General features: G+C 43.4%; 1 protein-coding gene across 7 annotated transcripts in view; it reads right to left on the bottom strand.

Annotated features, from left to right (window-relative positions):
* PCDH17 (protocadherin 17) overlaps positions 1–10,043 on the bottom strand; it is a 90,215-nt gene extending 80,172 nt beyond the window's left edge. For 2 of the 7 annotated variants that reach the window (XM_014267243.3, XM_014267247.3), the window contains exons 1-2: positions 9,443–10,041; positions 4,702–8,195 (exon numbers count right to left, since the gene is read on the bottom strand). In XM_014267243.3, the coding sequence (XP_014122718.2) occupies positions 4,702–7,320 (2,619 nt within the window). In that variant the 5' untranslated portion in view covers positions 7,321–8,195; positions 9,443–10,041. Of the gene's footprint in view, positions 1–4,701; positions 8,196–8,394; positions 8,593–9,442 lie in introns of those variants that run through there. The other 5 variants (XM_074535499.1, XM_014267248.3, XM_014267245.3 and 2 more) reach the window with 5 other exon arrangements.
* Between the last annotated feature and the right edge of the window lie 5,980 nt (positions 10,044–16,023).

Here is a 16,023-nt window from a genome sequence, read left to right as displayed (position 1 = left end):
CAGCACTAATGTGGATCATGGGTTTTTTATTTCCCTTGAAGACTCTATCTTCTTAGGTATTACCAGACGCCTGGAGATGAAGCTGCACTGGGACTTGACACTAATCTATTGTCACATCATAAACATCAGGTGCCTGAAGTATTAAGAATGATCTGTACTTTATCTTGAAATGCTGTGGGAGTGCCTGGTACAGCAGATAGAGCAATCCCCAGCTTGAGAGCTTCTTTCTGCACATTCACTTTTAGCTGTTGTTTAACAAAAGCTCTGACCACCTCTTTTTTTATTCACACCCACCTTATTCCTGCTACATTTACAAAACTCCCCAATTACACCACAAGTATAGCAATAAATAATTTCTAGGATGATCAACACTACTCTTGCATATTGTAGACAGTTTTCTACACTACTGATATTTCACGTTGAGGAATCTATTTCTGGAAGCTATTTGTGTAAAGAAACTGTTTGTTTTCCTTTATCCATCTACTCTTACCTATTGAAAATCTGCAAGAAGAAGTTGTGATTTGCTCACACAGGGAAAGGCAAACTAACTCAAAATTTTGGTAGAAGAGATACACCTCTATGTATGTTTATACTTTTTTTTTTTTTTTCTGATGTCTGCACTTCAAAATAAAGCAAAATTCTGTTTCTTGTAGTCATGTGAGTAGGTCACCAGAATGAGAAGAGCCAAATTTTCTTTAAGTTCTAGAGTGAAGAGAAATCTTCTTTCAGCCATGTTGAGTTTCCATTTTCTCCTGCTTTCCTTCTTCCCAATAAAAATTAATAGTTTGGCTCTTAAGTGATTCAAAAGTCACATGGAATTTTGACTCTGGCAATGAGAACTGTACAGCACTGCCCAATATTTAAATATTTTTAACAGACTTTTGCTTGAAAGCACTGTTTCTAAACTATCTTTAGAAAATGATTGCTGAAGATAAGAACAAATAACATGGGCTGGTGAAGTGTAAATGTGTAACTTCTCAGTATGTTACCAAACACTTAATGCACATCAATCTCAGGTGCACATCAAATCACAAATGATCAGTTTTCAGAGGGCTTAAGAACTTGCAAGTCTCTTGCACCAATAAAAGTTGCATGTAAACAGCATCCTCATCTTTCCAGCCAACATTTTATACATATATGTATGCATGCATGTTTAAATTATTCCATTTTTATGGTACTGTAGAAGTTCATTGACTCATATATAAGTAGCACAGGCAACTGTGGTACATAGGTGGATGCTGTAAAGTAATGAGCAAACACACAAGCTGTCAAATTGTGTGATTAGTGTCTAACAGAAGTCACTTAAAGAAAGGCAAGCTTACACCGCTCTTACCCATATCAGGAAGTATTTCATTCAACTGGTGGTCCTTTTGGGTCAGTCTGAAACCCCTAGTCACTAAGTAACACTTTACTCCACAGGTATTTGTTGATATAAATTGGGCTATCTGTATGGTAAAATACTTTCATGAGAAATAAGGGAACCATAAGGCCCATTGGCTTCACTAGATCTTACTAGGGAGTGAAAGGAAAAAAAATATGCACTCCTAATAAGAGTGAGAAAATTTGAATCTTACTGAGAAAGAAATTATTTATTTGCTATTAAATATTTATAGAATCAATTGGAGATACTAAGTAATAATATCATATTTAGCATGTATATACATCTCCATATAGTATGTACATGTATATATACACACATATATATGTATGTATATATAATGTTTTAAAGATTATTGTGCCATTAAACATTTGCCAAGAAAATGAGAATGAAGAAATGCAGTTCCATTGTATGAATTACATAGTATGGGATTATCATGTTTCAAAAATATATCTGTAAAAACTAATCAGAACATATGTTAGAGAACCCTTACACAATTGTTAACCTTCCCTTTACTGAGGTACTGAAGAAAATTGCTTAACTGGATTGATTAACTAAAAGAGATGATAAAGCAGCTGGATTTTTTTTTTCCCCACTGCCTACACCCTTGACTCCTAACTGTGTAAGTTACCTATGCAGACACAGGTTTCTTGGAGTGATTCAAGATATAGTACATCCAGAGAGAGGGCTGATCCTTTACTATCTCTTCTTATATCTGCAGTTTAAAGTTTACATGAGGCAGAAGTACAGGACCAGACATAAAATAGTGCCTACATTCTAAATGCAAATTTTATATAAAATTTACTCCAGGGATGTGGAGACGGAGAATACAAAATGTATTTTAGTAATGCAAAAGTACAGTGAAGAGGATCAATTTTCCCCTCTAGCTACTTTAAATCGGAGCCTTTTCTAAATAGAAACCAAGTACACTGTTTCTTGCTGTGTCTGTTTTGCCAATACAACTACAAAATAGAGCATCAGTAGGTATGTTTGAACAGGCTGTACACTAGGTAGAACCAAATGTTTTCTAATCTACAGATTGGACCATGAAAACCTCCAAAACACTCTGAGTAGATAATAAGGGAAAACAAGACCAGCATTAGATATATGAGTATATGTTATGAGGAGTTTCAGTTAGCATTTTCCATAGTTGTCATAATGAAAACTCTTATAGAAACCACAGCACACTTTTTAAGGGAGGAAATTCCTCTTTTAGCTTTATATAGATTTCAGGGGAAAAAAAATCATGATTGATCTTATACAGTGAACACTGTAAAAAAGAAGGAAGCATATTTTCCATAGGGATTTACACTACAAGTGAAACTTTACTATTCAGTAGCATCAATACATTAATTAATTGCTTTATATAGACATTACATGGTTGTAGGAAAGTATAATTTTCTGTCTTTTAGTAACTATTACACTTGTCAGTAGGAAAAAAATGTGGAGTGTTTATTTTTTAGCTTTCTGACAACTCCATTTTACAGTAAAAAAAAAAAAAGTTGACATTACTTAAACAAGTGTCATGGAAAGTTATTTGTTTTTCAAAGCATGAGTAATAAATCAAATTATCTCTGGTTGTGCCCTAACCTAAACTCTTTCCTAAAGTGTCACTTTTTGTTAAAATCAATTTCAGATTTTAAGTATTTCTATACTCACCTAATTGATAGCAACACAAATTCATGATAGGCATAAAATGAAATTGTTTCTGTGACACAAGTCAATAGTCGCTTGAGGATTAGTTTACAGTGACCTTGTACAGGCAGGTTTTATTTTCCTTTTTTTTTCTTTTTTTTTTTTCCCCCAGTTATAAATGTTCCATTTCCAGGTCATCGATTACTTAAATTTTGGTTCTTCAGTCTGTCAATTACCACTGGCCATTTCTATTCAGTTTAAAGTATTAGATACAGCTGGCAAGTAGAACATTTGGTGTTCACAGATCACAGGGCATGGTAACTCCAAGGTATTATGAATCTTCTTTAGGTACATCAAGTGACTACAGTGCAACTTCTTTCCCACTAGCTGCATACACAAAATGAGTCTGTGTCACTTCTTATACACTCAGCTCATTCCCCTATGACTCAGAACAGCATATCAGGAGAACCACAGGATAAAACAGATATGACATTTCAAATATATTTAATAGTCATTATCCAGAGCCTGCTTTCAATCCGAACGTTAAAAATCACTTTGGAACATACCTGTAGTGTTTGAACATTAAGCTGCATTAATCATGAGGTAATACTTTAAATTAAATCAACTGGAGCCAATTTCTGCCCTCACCTTCACTCTGCAAGTTCACTGCTCTGAAATAAATCTTCTGAGTTTCGACTTTAAACTACCTGCTAAAAATTAAGTCATTCTTTGATTAGTATTCTATATCCAATAGTCCAAATTCTGCCATTTCTCACATTCACAAAAGTCAGTAGAGGACAGTGTGGATATAATTGGCAGCAGAATGCAGCCCATCTACAATTTCTAAATGAGCTTTGGTAGAAGACAGAGTGGGTAAGTCTTTCACTATAAAGCAATCATCAGTGTTGACTCAGGCTACTGGAAATCTGACTAGTTGTTTTGTTGGTTTATGACAGGATGTGAGTTTTGTTAACACTTGGAGGTAGAAGGGAGTCACCACATACATTTTCTTTCTATTTGACTAAGCAGAATTTTCAGCACTGAAAAATTAGTTGTTTATGGGGAGAGGAGGAGGCAATGGGGCCCCAATGATACTGTCAAAAATATATATTTATGGATATATATATTCTGAAGAAGGAAATTTTAAAAAAATTAAAACATACATCTTGGAATGATAGCTCATATTTATATACAAGATTGGAGGGCTATAATACACTGTTGCAATAGATGTCCTCAGTGTGCAATTTCTTCCCTGTCCTATTAGTTACTGCAGATGGTAGGACCACTTTAGAAATGCCCTCCCTCTTCTCCACCCCAAACCAAAGAGTAGTGAAACCTGTGGAAGTGCCCACCTCTGTCTGACAGTCTCCTGGGAAAATACCCCAGCATGCCTCAAATGAGCTAAATGCCTGCCCACACTCTCACATGCACCTCTTTAGCACTGCCGTAACTCTGTCTGTGTTTCACGGGGCATTTTTTTTTTTTTTGAATCACATGGAAAACATCAATGAGACAGCAGAACCAGACCCACCAGATGTTGTCTGGTTCCACTTCCATTAAGTCCACCTCTCTTTAATGACTTGTGTTGGTTCCTACAGTGGTGCCTTACAGCAGATTGCACTGCAGACAAAAGGGAAAGTTAAACCAGTGTCTAAAGTGAGGTCCAGGGTATTCTAAAAGTCTCCTACCTGAATTATGGACATCCGGCTCGGGGGAGCCTCGCTGGCGTTAGTCCCTTGCCCTGTGAAGCTGGTGTGGCAGCCCACATGTCCCTGGGGTACAGTCAGGTTGTTGGAGGCGGGCTTCAGGTACATCACCTCAGACCTGGGAGAGCTGAGGGGCAGGCGGGTCTGGTAGTCAAAGTACATGGGTGAGGTGGCCAGGGATGGGCTGCTCACCACGTTCATGACATTGAGGGGACCCCGGCTGTCCTCGCCCTCACTGGGCACCAGCATAATGTCATTCTTGCTGATCTTCTTCTTCTTGCCCTTGCCCCCTCCACTGCCACTGCCTCCTCCTCCCCCGCCATTGCCTCCCCCTCCTCCCAGCTGAGGGTGGCTATACTCGGCAATGCGACAATTATAGGTGCGGATCTCCTTGTTCTCTCGCTTGCACTTCACAGCAATAGTGATCATGGCAGCCAGCAAGATGATGGAGACAGTGCTCAGTGTCACAATCAGCGGCAGCGACAAGTCCCAGTGCGGCCGCCGATGCTGCTCGCCGTTCACCTGCGGCTCGCCAGCCTCGGGCAGGGGCCCTGCCAAGGCCCTGACTATGAGCTTGGCCACAGCAGAGAGGCTGGGCTTGCCATGGTCACTGACTTTTACCACCAGTTCAGCCACAGGGCTGAGCTCCTCCCAGTAGGGGTGCAAGGTGCGTATCTCACCACTGGTGGGGTCCATCTCAAAGAGGTGCTCCTCATTGCCTTCCACAATTTCATACGTGAGGCGCCCACTCTCCCCAAAGTCACTGTCCAGGGCGCGGACGGTGCCCACGGGGTAGCCCACCCCAGCATTGCGTGGCACCTGCAGCTCAGCAGTGTCGTTGATGAGGGCAGGCAGGACGATGAGGGGTGCGTTATCGTTGACATCGAGCACGGTGACGCGCACTGTAGCATTGCTTTCACGGTGGGGTGAACCCGAGTCTTTGGCCAGCACGCGGAACTCAAAGTGCTTTGTCTGCTCATAATTGAAGCTCCTCAGAGCGTAAATAGCACCATTTGTGGGGTTGACAGAGACATAGGTGTAGATGGAGACATCTCCCACATGCCCAGGCAGAATGGAGTAAGACACTGTCCCATTTTGGCCCAAGTCAGGATCCTGGGCCAAGACCGAGCCCAGGTACTCTCCAGGGATATTGTTCTCAGGTACCTGCAACACATAAAGATTCTTGCTGAAGCGGGGTGGGTTGTCATTCTCGTCAAGGATCCGGACAGAAAATGACTTGGTGGAGTTAAGTGGGGGATTGCCCCCATCACGTGCCACGATGGTCACATTATACTCATCCTGCGTCTCGCGGTCCAGGGGTCGGTCAGTGACCACAGTGTAGAAGTTGTCATAGTTCTCCTCCAGGGTGAAAGGAACAGCACCAGGCCCGCCGCCACTGCCCAGCACCCGGCACTGGAGTTGTCCGTTCTTGCCTGAGTCTCGGTCGGTGACCCGCACCAGGGCAATGACAGTGCCTGGTGGGGCAGCCTCACTCAGAGCTCCCTGACGAACGGAGACAAAGCCAATGGTGGGAGCATTGTCGTTGCGGTCAATGAGGCGGACAGTGACCTTGCAGTGAGCAGGGATGGGATTTGGCCCCAGGTCCCGAGCTTGGACATCAATCTCAATGAGGCCACTCTCCTCATAGTCCAGGTTGCCCTTGACACGGATGAGGCCGCTCTGTGGGTCGATGCTAAACAGGTCACGGACGCGCTCAGGTGCGTAGCCACTGAAGGAGTAGAGCACCTCTCCATTGGTACCCTCATCGGCATCAGTGGCATTGAGGTCAATGACTGCTGTGCCTAGTGGTGCGTTCTCTGGCAGCTCTACCACGTAGGAGGCTGCCTCAAAGATGGGGCTGTTGTCATTGGAGTCAATGAGGCGCACATTGATCTGCACCGTGCCTGAGCGCGGTGGGTCACCACCATCCAATGCCGTCAGCACCAGGGTGTGGTGACTCTGCTCCTCGCGGTCTAGTGGCTTCTGGATGACCAGCTCTGGAAACTTTGTGCCATCACCACGGGACTTCACATCGAGGGAGAAGAGGCCGTAGTCGTCACGAGTGAGCAGGTAGGTGCGCAGACCATTGTCCCCAGCGTCTGGGTCATGGGCGCTGGTGAGGGGGAAGCGGGTGCCTGGTGCAGCATTTTCGGAGATGTCCATGTCCACTTGGTCAGAGGGGAATGATGGCGCGTTGTCGTTCAGGTCCTGAATCTCCACTTTGATCATGCAGATCTCCTGGTCATTGGCGAACACCTCGAGGGACAGCTGGCACTTGGCACTGCGCCGGCACAGCGCCTCACGGTCAATGCGCTGCTTGGTGTAGAGCAGCCCGCTCTCCCCGTCCACGTCCAGGAGGTGCGGGGCTGAATTCTCCAGTACCTGGAAGGTGGACTTGGGGCCGCGGCCCCCCCCGCCGGGAACGCCGCGCTCCGCGGGCAGCATCCCACCTCCCGGCGCGCCTGCCGCCAGCCGCGCATCGCGCCCGATGTTCCCGATGACCGTGCCCGCTCCCTGCTCCTCCGGCACCGAGTAATTCAGGTTCTTCAGCGACAGGGCGGGAGCCCAGCAGAAGAAGAAGCAACAAATGGAAAGGTACATCCCCGAGCAGGGGTGGGGGCGGCAGGAGCAGCAGCGACGACCAGGGTTGTCCCCGTCTTCTTTGCCTTCTGCGCTGGGTTTGCTCTTCCTCCTCTGACGGCTCTCTCTTTCCTTCCTTTTTGGTTTTGATTTTTTTTTCCCCTTCTCTTTCCCCACCCCTATATTTCAAGTTCCTGAACCTGTTGCTCTAAAACATCTGCAGAGACACAGGATGAGAGGCAGCAAATAGACCATGTAGCTCAGAGGGAGGGAGCAATCGGGGGGGTCGGGGGAGGGGAAGGAGCAGCTTCGGCAGCGTTTCAGCAAGAGCTTGCCGTGCTTACAGTCCCCTCGCAGTTACTTCGTCTGTCCAACTTCGGCAGTGGGAGGGTTTCAAAAATCAAAGAATTTACAAAAGATCTTCTCCTCCGGGCAGGCGATGTGTTCCCGATCCTTGAATCCCCGCAGATGTACAAAGAATAATAAAAATAATAACAATAATAAAAAAACCGGCGGCAGTGGTTGTTCTTCTAAAAACGATCAGAAATATTTCTTAAATATGTGTATTTATATATTCATAGAAGAAGAGGATGGTCACAGGTCTGTAGCAGAGATAAAAAAGCTTATTTGCTACTCATCGCTTGTGATGCGATTGATGGAGTGGAGGGGTAGGAGAGAAACAGAAGGGAAAAAAAGTCTCAGCTTGTTGTTGAAGCCCTCTTCGTGTGCAGTGAGCGGCAGTGAAATGTCTGATTGCACCGCGGGGTTGTTGGTTTTCAGGGAGTGTTTTGCTGCATTTAGAGATCTAATCTTGCATTGCTTGCGGCGGAGAGCTGCATCTCGCTGCCGTCGGTATTTCCCCCCTCTCTGTCTCGTACACCCTGGGTCACTGTTTCCTTCCCGAATCAGAGGGAGAGGGAATGAGGATTGCAGGGCAAGAGGGGAAAACAAAACACATTAAAAAAAAAAGCCCAAAACCCAAACCACTCCGCCCCCGCCCGCAAAAACTAGTGTTCGGATTTATAGCTTCCTTCCTCCCCCTTTACTACCAGCCTCCCACCCGTCGTTTTGGGGTGAAAAAATTAAGAAACCCACCAGTTCACCTTCATTACTAGCAGTAAATATGTATTTTGAGAGAAAGCTCAATCAGCAGCACGCTTGGGTTTCTTTAAGACAGGCCAGTAGCCGCCGCCACCACCACATCCTTTCTCTCCGTGAGTCTATGCGTGTCTGAGGAGCTGCACTTTTCTCGATGCAGTTTAATTCCAGTTTGCTTTTCTCTCCAGCCGAGAGGAAAGCAACAGGCAACCCATGGTTGGACGCATAGATTTGGAAAAAAAAAAAAAAAAAAAAAAAAAAAAAAAAAAAAAAGAAGCAGGAGAGGGGGTGGGAGGGCGGGGGAAGAAAGAAAAGCCACCACACACACACACACACACTCTCTTTTTCTTAGTCTCGCTAAAAGGGAAACAGTCTCTGTATTCACAGGGCTGCGCTATCAAGTGCCTCTCTTTTCTTTCTATTCAGCGTCTCCTTCCAATGACACTGCCGCCTAGCCCTCTTCATTTAGGGGAGGTGAGAAGAGGAGAAAAAACAATCCTGGCGATGAATAAAGTGGGCGATCTTTTAATCGATTAATTCGCATATATTAAAACCTATACAGTTCCGCGATCAGTGTGATGCGTTTTTTGCAGTCCTTTCAAAGCTTTAACAGTCTCTCTGAGCATCTTGGTACAGGGGAGAAGAGCGGCAGCAATGCCAGATGCGTTGCCCCTCTCTGATATACACCTCTCCTAGTGATACAGTGTATAGGTAAATACTGGGGAAGGGTAGCAAAATATTATTTCAGGTTCTTTTAACAACCTGAAATAAATGAATGGCAAATCCAGAAATGCAGGTGTTTCAATCTGCTTGGATGAGTCAGATCCAGCGGAACAAATCACATTCACTATCGCCTCATGTTCCTCCCTTCACAGACATTAGTTGCAGCTTCTTCCTAACGCTTCTCTGACTCACTCTATAGACAGGAAAGAAATTAATCAGATTTATATTTTGGAAAGGAAGGAGGGAAGAAAGAAGGGAAAAAAAAAAAAAAAAAACAAAGGAGAAGGTGGGGGTGTCGGATCCAGCTACACTTTTACTATACCTCTTTCTCCGGGAGACTGAGGATCAGGAAAACAAGGCTGTTATCCACTCACTGGCACAGAGGCGCGTCTGTCTCCTGTTTTGCTGAGTGTTTTTAACCACCTTTCCTCAGTGTTATGTGTGAAATATATCAGAGATCTTTCACATTAAAAGGAAAAAAAACCGCAATAAAAACATAGGTTTCCAATACATAGCTCACAGATCTAGTTCCGAGTCTCAGTTCTGCACTGTTTTTTCTCCTTTATTTGAGTCCGGACCCAAAGTACACAGTTAATTCTGCAACGTGTGGCAGGGAGGCTTTCAAACGCAAAAAGAAGAAAAAACAATTATTCTTCTCTGCCTCATTGATGGGTGGCCCCTTGCAAACAGACGGTCGCCAGTCTTAGCCAGGCAGCACGCGGAGCGAACGCCGATCTCCGATAAACCAGATCCATTTCACCAGCCGCCCGCAGGTAAGTGGAGAATTCAGTGAAAATTCAACAGTTGGAGCCGCGCTCTGCCTCGCTCTCTCTCCCCCCCTCCTCGCCTCCCTCACTGCAGCACTCGCGGGGCCGCCGCGCCGCGCTCGCCCAGCGCCGCTCTCCGACTGCCTCTATTCACCTCACGCCGCGGCTTAAACATTGATACGGATTCCCCGCCAGCCAATGGGCGGCGGCGGCGCCGGCCGGCCCCGGCGCGGCCCGGCCAATGGGAGGAGGCGGGCGGAGGGCGGGGCAGCGGCGGGCGCTGGGTGCCATTGATTAGATCGGCTCCGAGGGGGACGCGGGGCGCGCGAGCGGCTCGCGCGGGTTGCGGTGTCTGGCCGCTCGCGCACCGCAGCGCCGCGACCCCGGCCCCTCTCCCCGCCTGCCCCTCACCCGCCCTCCCCGCCGCCCTTGTTTGTTTATTTATTTATTTGTAAGACGTGTTGACAAGTCCTCCGCGCTGACGGGTGGGGAAGCAGGGGGCACGCGGCGCCCCCGAACTCTCCCAGAGCGCCGCGAGGGCGAAGGCTTGGTTCCGCCGCGCGGTCCCCAAGTGACCGCCGGCCCGGGGATGCGCGGCGACAGAAGGGACGTGTGGGTGGGGAGACACCCCCCGCCACCTCCGCCCCGGCCCTGCGGGGGCCGCCCCGGCCCTGCGGGGGCCGCCCCGACCCTGCGGGAGCCGCCCCGAGCGGGTCTCGCCCTCCTGGAAGGGCACTTCCCGACGGCGGGAGCGCATCCCCTGTCGGCGGGGAGCGGGGCGCTGGCAGCCGCGCCGTGAGGGGCCGGGGGCCGCAGCGGCGCCCGCCCCCGGCGCGCAAGGGAGGCTCCCGGCCGGGGGCGGCGGTGGCGGGGGGAGGACTGAGGCTGGAAAGGTGCGTGCTCGGATTGCCGGAGGGCCGGTCTCGACCCGTGCGTACGGAAATGAAGCTGCCGTTTGTGACGAGCGTGTAAGTAGCAAGAATCATTTAGGGGAAAGGAGGAAAAAAAATAAAAATAAAAAAAAAAAGGGGAAGAAAATCAACTCTGGAGCACTTATAAGACGCTCTTGAATTATTTTAGGAGCGTCTCTTAAAAGAGTCAGTTAAGGCAGCTGCTCGTTTGCCTTGCTTAATAGAATAACCTTCAGCCCTGAGTTATTATGTCCATGAATATAATATGACTTGGAAAAAGTCTTGCAGATTTATAAATTCAAATGAGTGTTCTTTCCAGACCTATCTTCTCGTCCTGAGGACCTCTTTGTAGCTGTGAAACAGATAGTTTGCCGTCCAGAGCGAGTCTGCTGGTAACCGTTATAGAACTAATGCCGTGTTAAAATGCAGTGTATAAATAAACTATACATACATTAGTGGCAGCAGAAAACCACTGCTGTCAGCAGAGCCAACTTTCTGTGTGAGAGCGACGGACAGATGAAATAAAGGATATGTTTACAAAATGGGCTTTGCTTTCTGCATGAGGGCTTCACATTGGCTGAGGGAATTTGGCGTGCTCGGCTAAGTCACGTATTTGGAGAAGTTCCCTATAAAAGCAGCGCGGTATTAAAAGTGGAACAAATACCAGCGTAAGCCCCTGAGCTATCAGGAGACCTCGGTTGACTGCAACTCGAATCCTCTGCTTTCCTCTCCTTATTCTGCAGCTTATGCCAAACCTTTAGGATGTCTCAGGATGTCCGGAGGTTTTCCACACCAGTTCTCCTAATTGAGGGGGGGGGAAAGGGTCATTGCAATTATGTAATGGCTCCCTCTAGCGTGCCAGAGGTACTGCTGCATTTGGGGTATATCCCGTGTGCGTGCATCCTGCGGGGCTGAGTGTGTGTGTGTCTCTGTGTCTGTGTGCTTACATACTGTGGGCTCTACACTGTGCCTATGTGTGTGCACATGTGGTAACAATAGTTTCCTTTCAAAGCATGAAAACACCAGCATGAGTTAAAAAAAAATTAAAATGGTTTATGTTACAGTGGCATATAATACGTAATAATATTTCTGACTATGTTTCTCATGTTTAGTTTAAAAAAACAGCCTCAAAACCCAGGATGAATTTTCCTTTTTTTTTTTTTCTTTTTTTTCTTTTTTTTTTTTTTGGAGGAGGCTAGTGTCTTCATCACTTTTTTTTTTCTTCAGCCTGGTGAGTACTTTTTTTTTATATGACTCAGCATTACACAATAAATACTCTTACTCCACAGTGAATTCAATACATTTGAAGGCACTCTGCAGTTTGTAAAACAAGTACTTGGGACTCTGAATTAAGGGAAAAACTATATAACCCTTTGTACAAGTAAGTCGAGTCTTTGCTTGTAAAATTTGTCTTTTTTTATCAAACATCTTGCAGCTTACAACAATCCATTGATACCAACGACATGCATGGAATACTTAGAGGAAAAATACAATCTGAAACACTAGCACTGGATCTTCAAACCTCTGACTGAGTGCCAGGTGATAATGATAAATGAAACTCCTTGCTCTACAAGTCATTTGGTTTTGTGGTGTTAAGTTGAGCAGAGCTGCATGTTAATGCTCATTCTCAGGTATGATTATTAATTATTTCTAATGATTTCTTGGAAATCACGCCATCTTCACATCTTTGCAAATTGTGGCTCTTAAACTCAATAAAGACTTAAATGCCTAACTGGAAAAATACATATTAAAAAATCACGCCTGCTTATGAATATATGCCTCTGTCAGGCTGATGTTTGTTGCATCAGACAGTTTATAACAACAAAATGGCATTTATTGATTTTAATCCACCTGTGCAAGTAATGAATGTTTTATTAGTTTGATGATTTTACAGTATATCTATAATACTTTTTCATCAATTTTTAGCACACGTTACATATTTGATAGCTTAGACTGGCATCATAATTTCGTATTCATTCATCAGAAATTGTTGTTTTTTTCACAGAGAAGAGTTGGAAATTAAAGGTATGATGGTAATGCGCATGAATGCAATTAATACCTGTATGTTGTGCCATGTCACTATATGTGGAATATATAGTTTGTGTTTGTTGCTGAAAAAACAAACAAAAAAGAAAACAAAATAAAAAAGTGCTTGGAGAAAAAGCTGGTATGTGGAGAGGCTAATACCTAGAAAAATCACAAATGCTTAATAATAGAAATGCACACATAGAAGACTTGTACTGTCTGCCAAATCAATAAAAGCACATTAAATACTCTGTGAAGGAGAATCTCAACAGAGGAGCAAAGTCCAATATAACAGCCCTAACAATTAACTATGTATGGAGTTAAGTAATGCTTTGGAATGCTACTTTTCAATACTTTAAATGTTTGTTTATTGGAAGCTGTAGTTTGATGTTAACCTAAATAACAAGTAGCAACAGAACACATCTCCAAACATTTTTTTTAAATTTATTGAAAACATAACAACCGTATTCAGTTGTTTTGTTTTTTTTTTGTGAAGTGTTCATAATGAAATCTGGTACTTTATTATTCTATCTTTAGCAAAGACAGGTAAACCTCTCTTCTTTCAAAAAATAAAAAAAAAGGAAATAAATAAGAAACAGAAGTGTTGAAATGAAAATCTATTGTCTTGGTGGGGAGGGTGCTTAAGCATAGCAAAGGAGTCTCAGAACAAATAATCCCTAAACAACTAAAAGAAAATAGGAAGGCAAAGAAAAGATCAATATAGTTAAATGTCAAGGTTCAGTATTTAAGGTATTTGAGCCTAAAATGTATCTTTGGGAAAGCCCAAATCTAATCAGCTTGAGAACAATAGAAAGAAGTAAAATTAGAAAGGCCAAGGATCAAATTTGAGGAACAAATAATCCATATATAAGACAATTAATTACCTGCTAATAAGCAAATGTTTGCTTTACCTGTGTGAGGAAGCCATGACAAAACTGTCCAGCCTTTTATTTAGCCATAGCTGTAAACCAAAAAGTACTGTAGTGAAATTATATTTCTGCACTCTAATACTCATAGAAAATGAAGACATTTCCTCAGGTCAGCTTCTTTTTAGTAACAAAGATTAGATGTGGGTGTGTTTAAGGTGTCAGTAGTGATATTCTTTAAGAGCAGAAAGCATCTAACTAGATGGTAGTCATCAAGCATTCTTACAGAATCTGAAAATGAGGTAAATGAACTGTTAAAAATATGCAGCCATTAAGATCAGTTACTATGTTTGAGGATTAAAATGTACAAAATCCGTTTCTCTTTTAAAAAGACTAAAAGGGTGATCAACAAATTGTAGAGATCAACAAATTGTGGTGTGGAAAGATTTATTTTTTGTAGCAGTAGTACAAAATGGATTAAAATAACAATTAAAAATAGAAATTATATTGCATTTAGAGAAATGTAAGAGAAGTTCTGTTCAGAAAGTCAGTGAAATCAATAGAAACCATTCCACCGATTTGATCCATCCCACAGTAGCAAAGAAGTACAACTTGCATAGACAAAGACTTCTTTCTGTTTGTTAGTATTGTTTCAAAGTTGTAACAGAACAACAGATGAAACCCCTTTTGTTGCTCTGTATGTAAGCAGTTTTATGGCAATTTAATTGTGAGGTCATACCAGCAAGACACGTTCAAGAGAGAATTGCTGAGAAAGGGAATACAAAATAACAGGGCAGTAGGTAAAGGCAAGAGAGGGTAAGTGTCTGCAAATGGTGTTAGTGGGCTAATGGGAGGATAAGACCCAAGAAGAAAGAGGAGTAGGAAAAGGCTGCTGAAGCAGGGCACAGGACTCTTTAAAAGGCTTCAGGCAAACTGAAATAGTGAGTAGGAACTAAGTGTGAAATTCTCACTGAAACAGTTGATACCTATGGCTTCTATGTAGCCGGGAATATTATGGTTACATTTGTACCTGACTCCTTTTGGAAACACAAATAAACATACACCCACAAGCATTTACCTGGCTTACAGTAAGGGTGAGTTTTAGGCCAGATGTGAGGTCTTAGGATCTGTATTCTTCTGCCTCTTTTCAGCCACATTATTTAATGATTATTCAGTACAATATACAGAAACATTTCTCGCTTTTTTTTTGCAGTGAAAACAGGGCACACTGAGATAAAACTCAGCGTGTTTCAAACAGACTAAGAAGTTTTCTTAATGAGTTTTTTAAAAACAATTTCTTTAAGAGCAATTGAAATACTGAAAACTGGTTTCCTACAGGTGTGTCTTTTAATTTTCTCTCTGCCACTAGTACCAGATTCCTCCTGTGTGTGATGGTTGCCCTGCAGCTATGAGTGGCTGGCTGAGAGGGACATGCTGCTGGGCCAGGCAGCAGCTGCCTGGAAAGGTACAACAGCTATCTTGATTTCTCTCAGGGTATCAATTTATATTGCATACATACCCACTCACTCAAATGAAATTTAAACTAAAGCCACCTTTAAACCATTTGCAAATTTGATTGAAATTGTCCAGTAGCTCACAGAGCTGCTGGGCAGAATGATGTAGAGACAGACACACTCAGATAATGGTCAAGGGGGATGGTGTTTTTACTTGCATACCTTCCTTTAAAAAAAATGAAAACATTTTAAAATAAAACACTTTGGCCATTTGATTATAACATGATGCCAGTGCTGGAGTTAGGACATGGCATAGTGATACAATCATGTGACTTGGCATGTTAACATAATGCATTCACTGCCTGTACCAGTGCGATAGGAATATACTGTAAATACAGACACTACGTCTTGTGAAAAAGAAAAGGAAATATCTCTGTTTTCAAATAAAGGATATTCTCCAAAGCATTTTAAAACTTTTTTGAAGCAAATATTGTATAGATTTTTCTCAAACCTGACAATTTTTGTTTGCACAGTAAATTACATCAAAACATATAAAGATGAACAATATGCTTTACTTCACTGAATAATGAAGTGCTTCACTGATGAAAATCTGTTTTGTGAATTCTTTGTGACAAGTTTCTTAGAGATTAGAACACATAGACCTGTCCTTAATATAATGATTTAAATATTTGTTTAGACATTTATAAACATAATTAATTTTTTTTAAGTACTTGGTTTAGTAGATGGAATTAATTTTATTGCAGTTATTGCTAATGGGTAATGTCTCCTATGTCTTTCAAAGATTATGTGACAGGACAGGACAAGTTTCCGTTGTCTTGTTCCCCTTTGGCTTAGGCTGCACTCTGGAAATATTGTGCCT

This window comes from Zonotrichia albicollis, chromosome 2 (assembly GCF_047830755.1).
Source record: "Zonotrichia albicollis isolate bZonAlb1 chromosome 2, bZonAlb1.hap1, whole genome shotgun sequence".
NCBI classification, from domain to species: Eukaryota; Metazoa; Chordata; class Aves; order Passeriformes; family Passerellidae; genus Zonotrichia; species Zonotrichia albicollis.
Note: the sequence above shows the minus strand (reverse complement) of the source record. Positions and strands in the feature narration are given on the sequence as shown.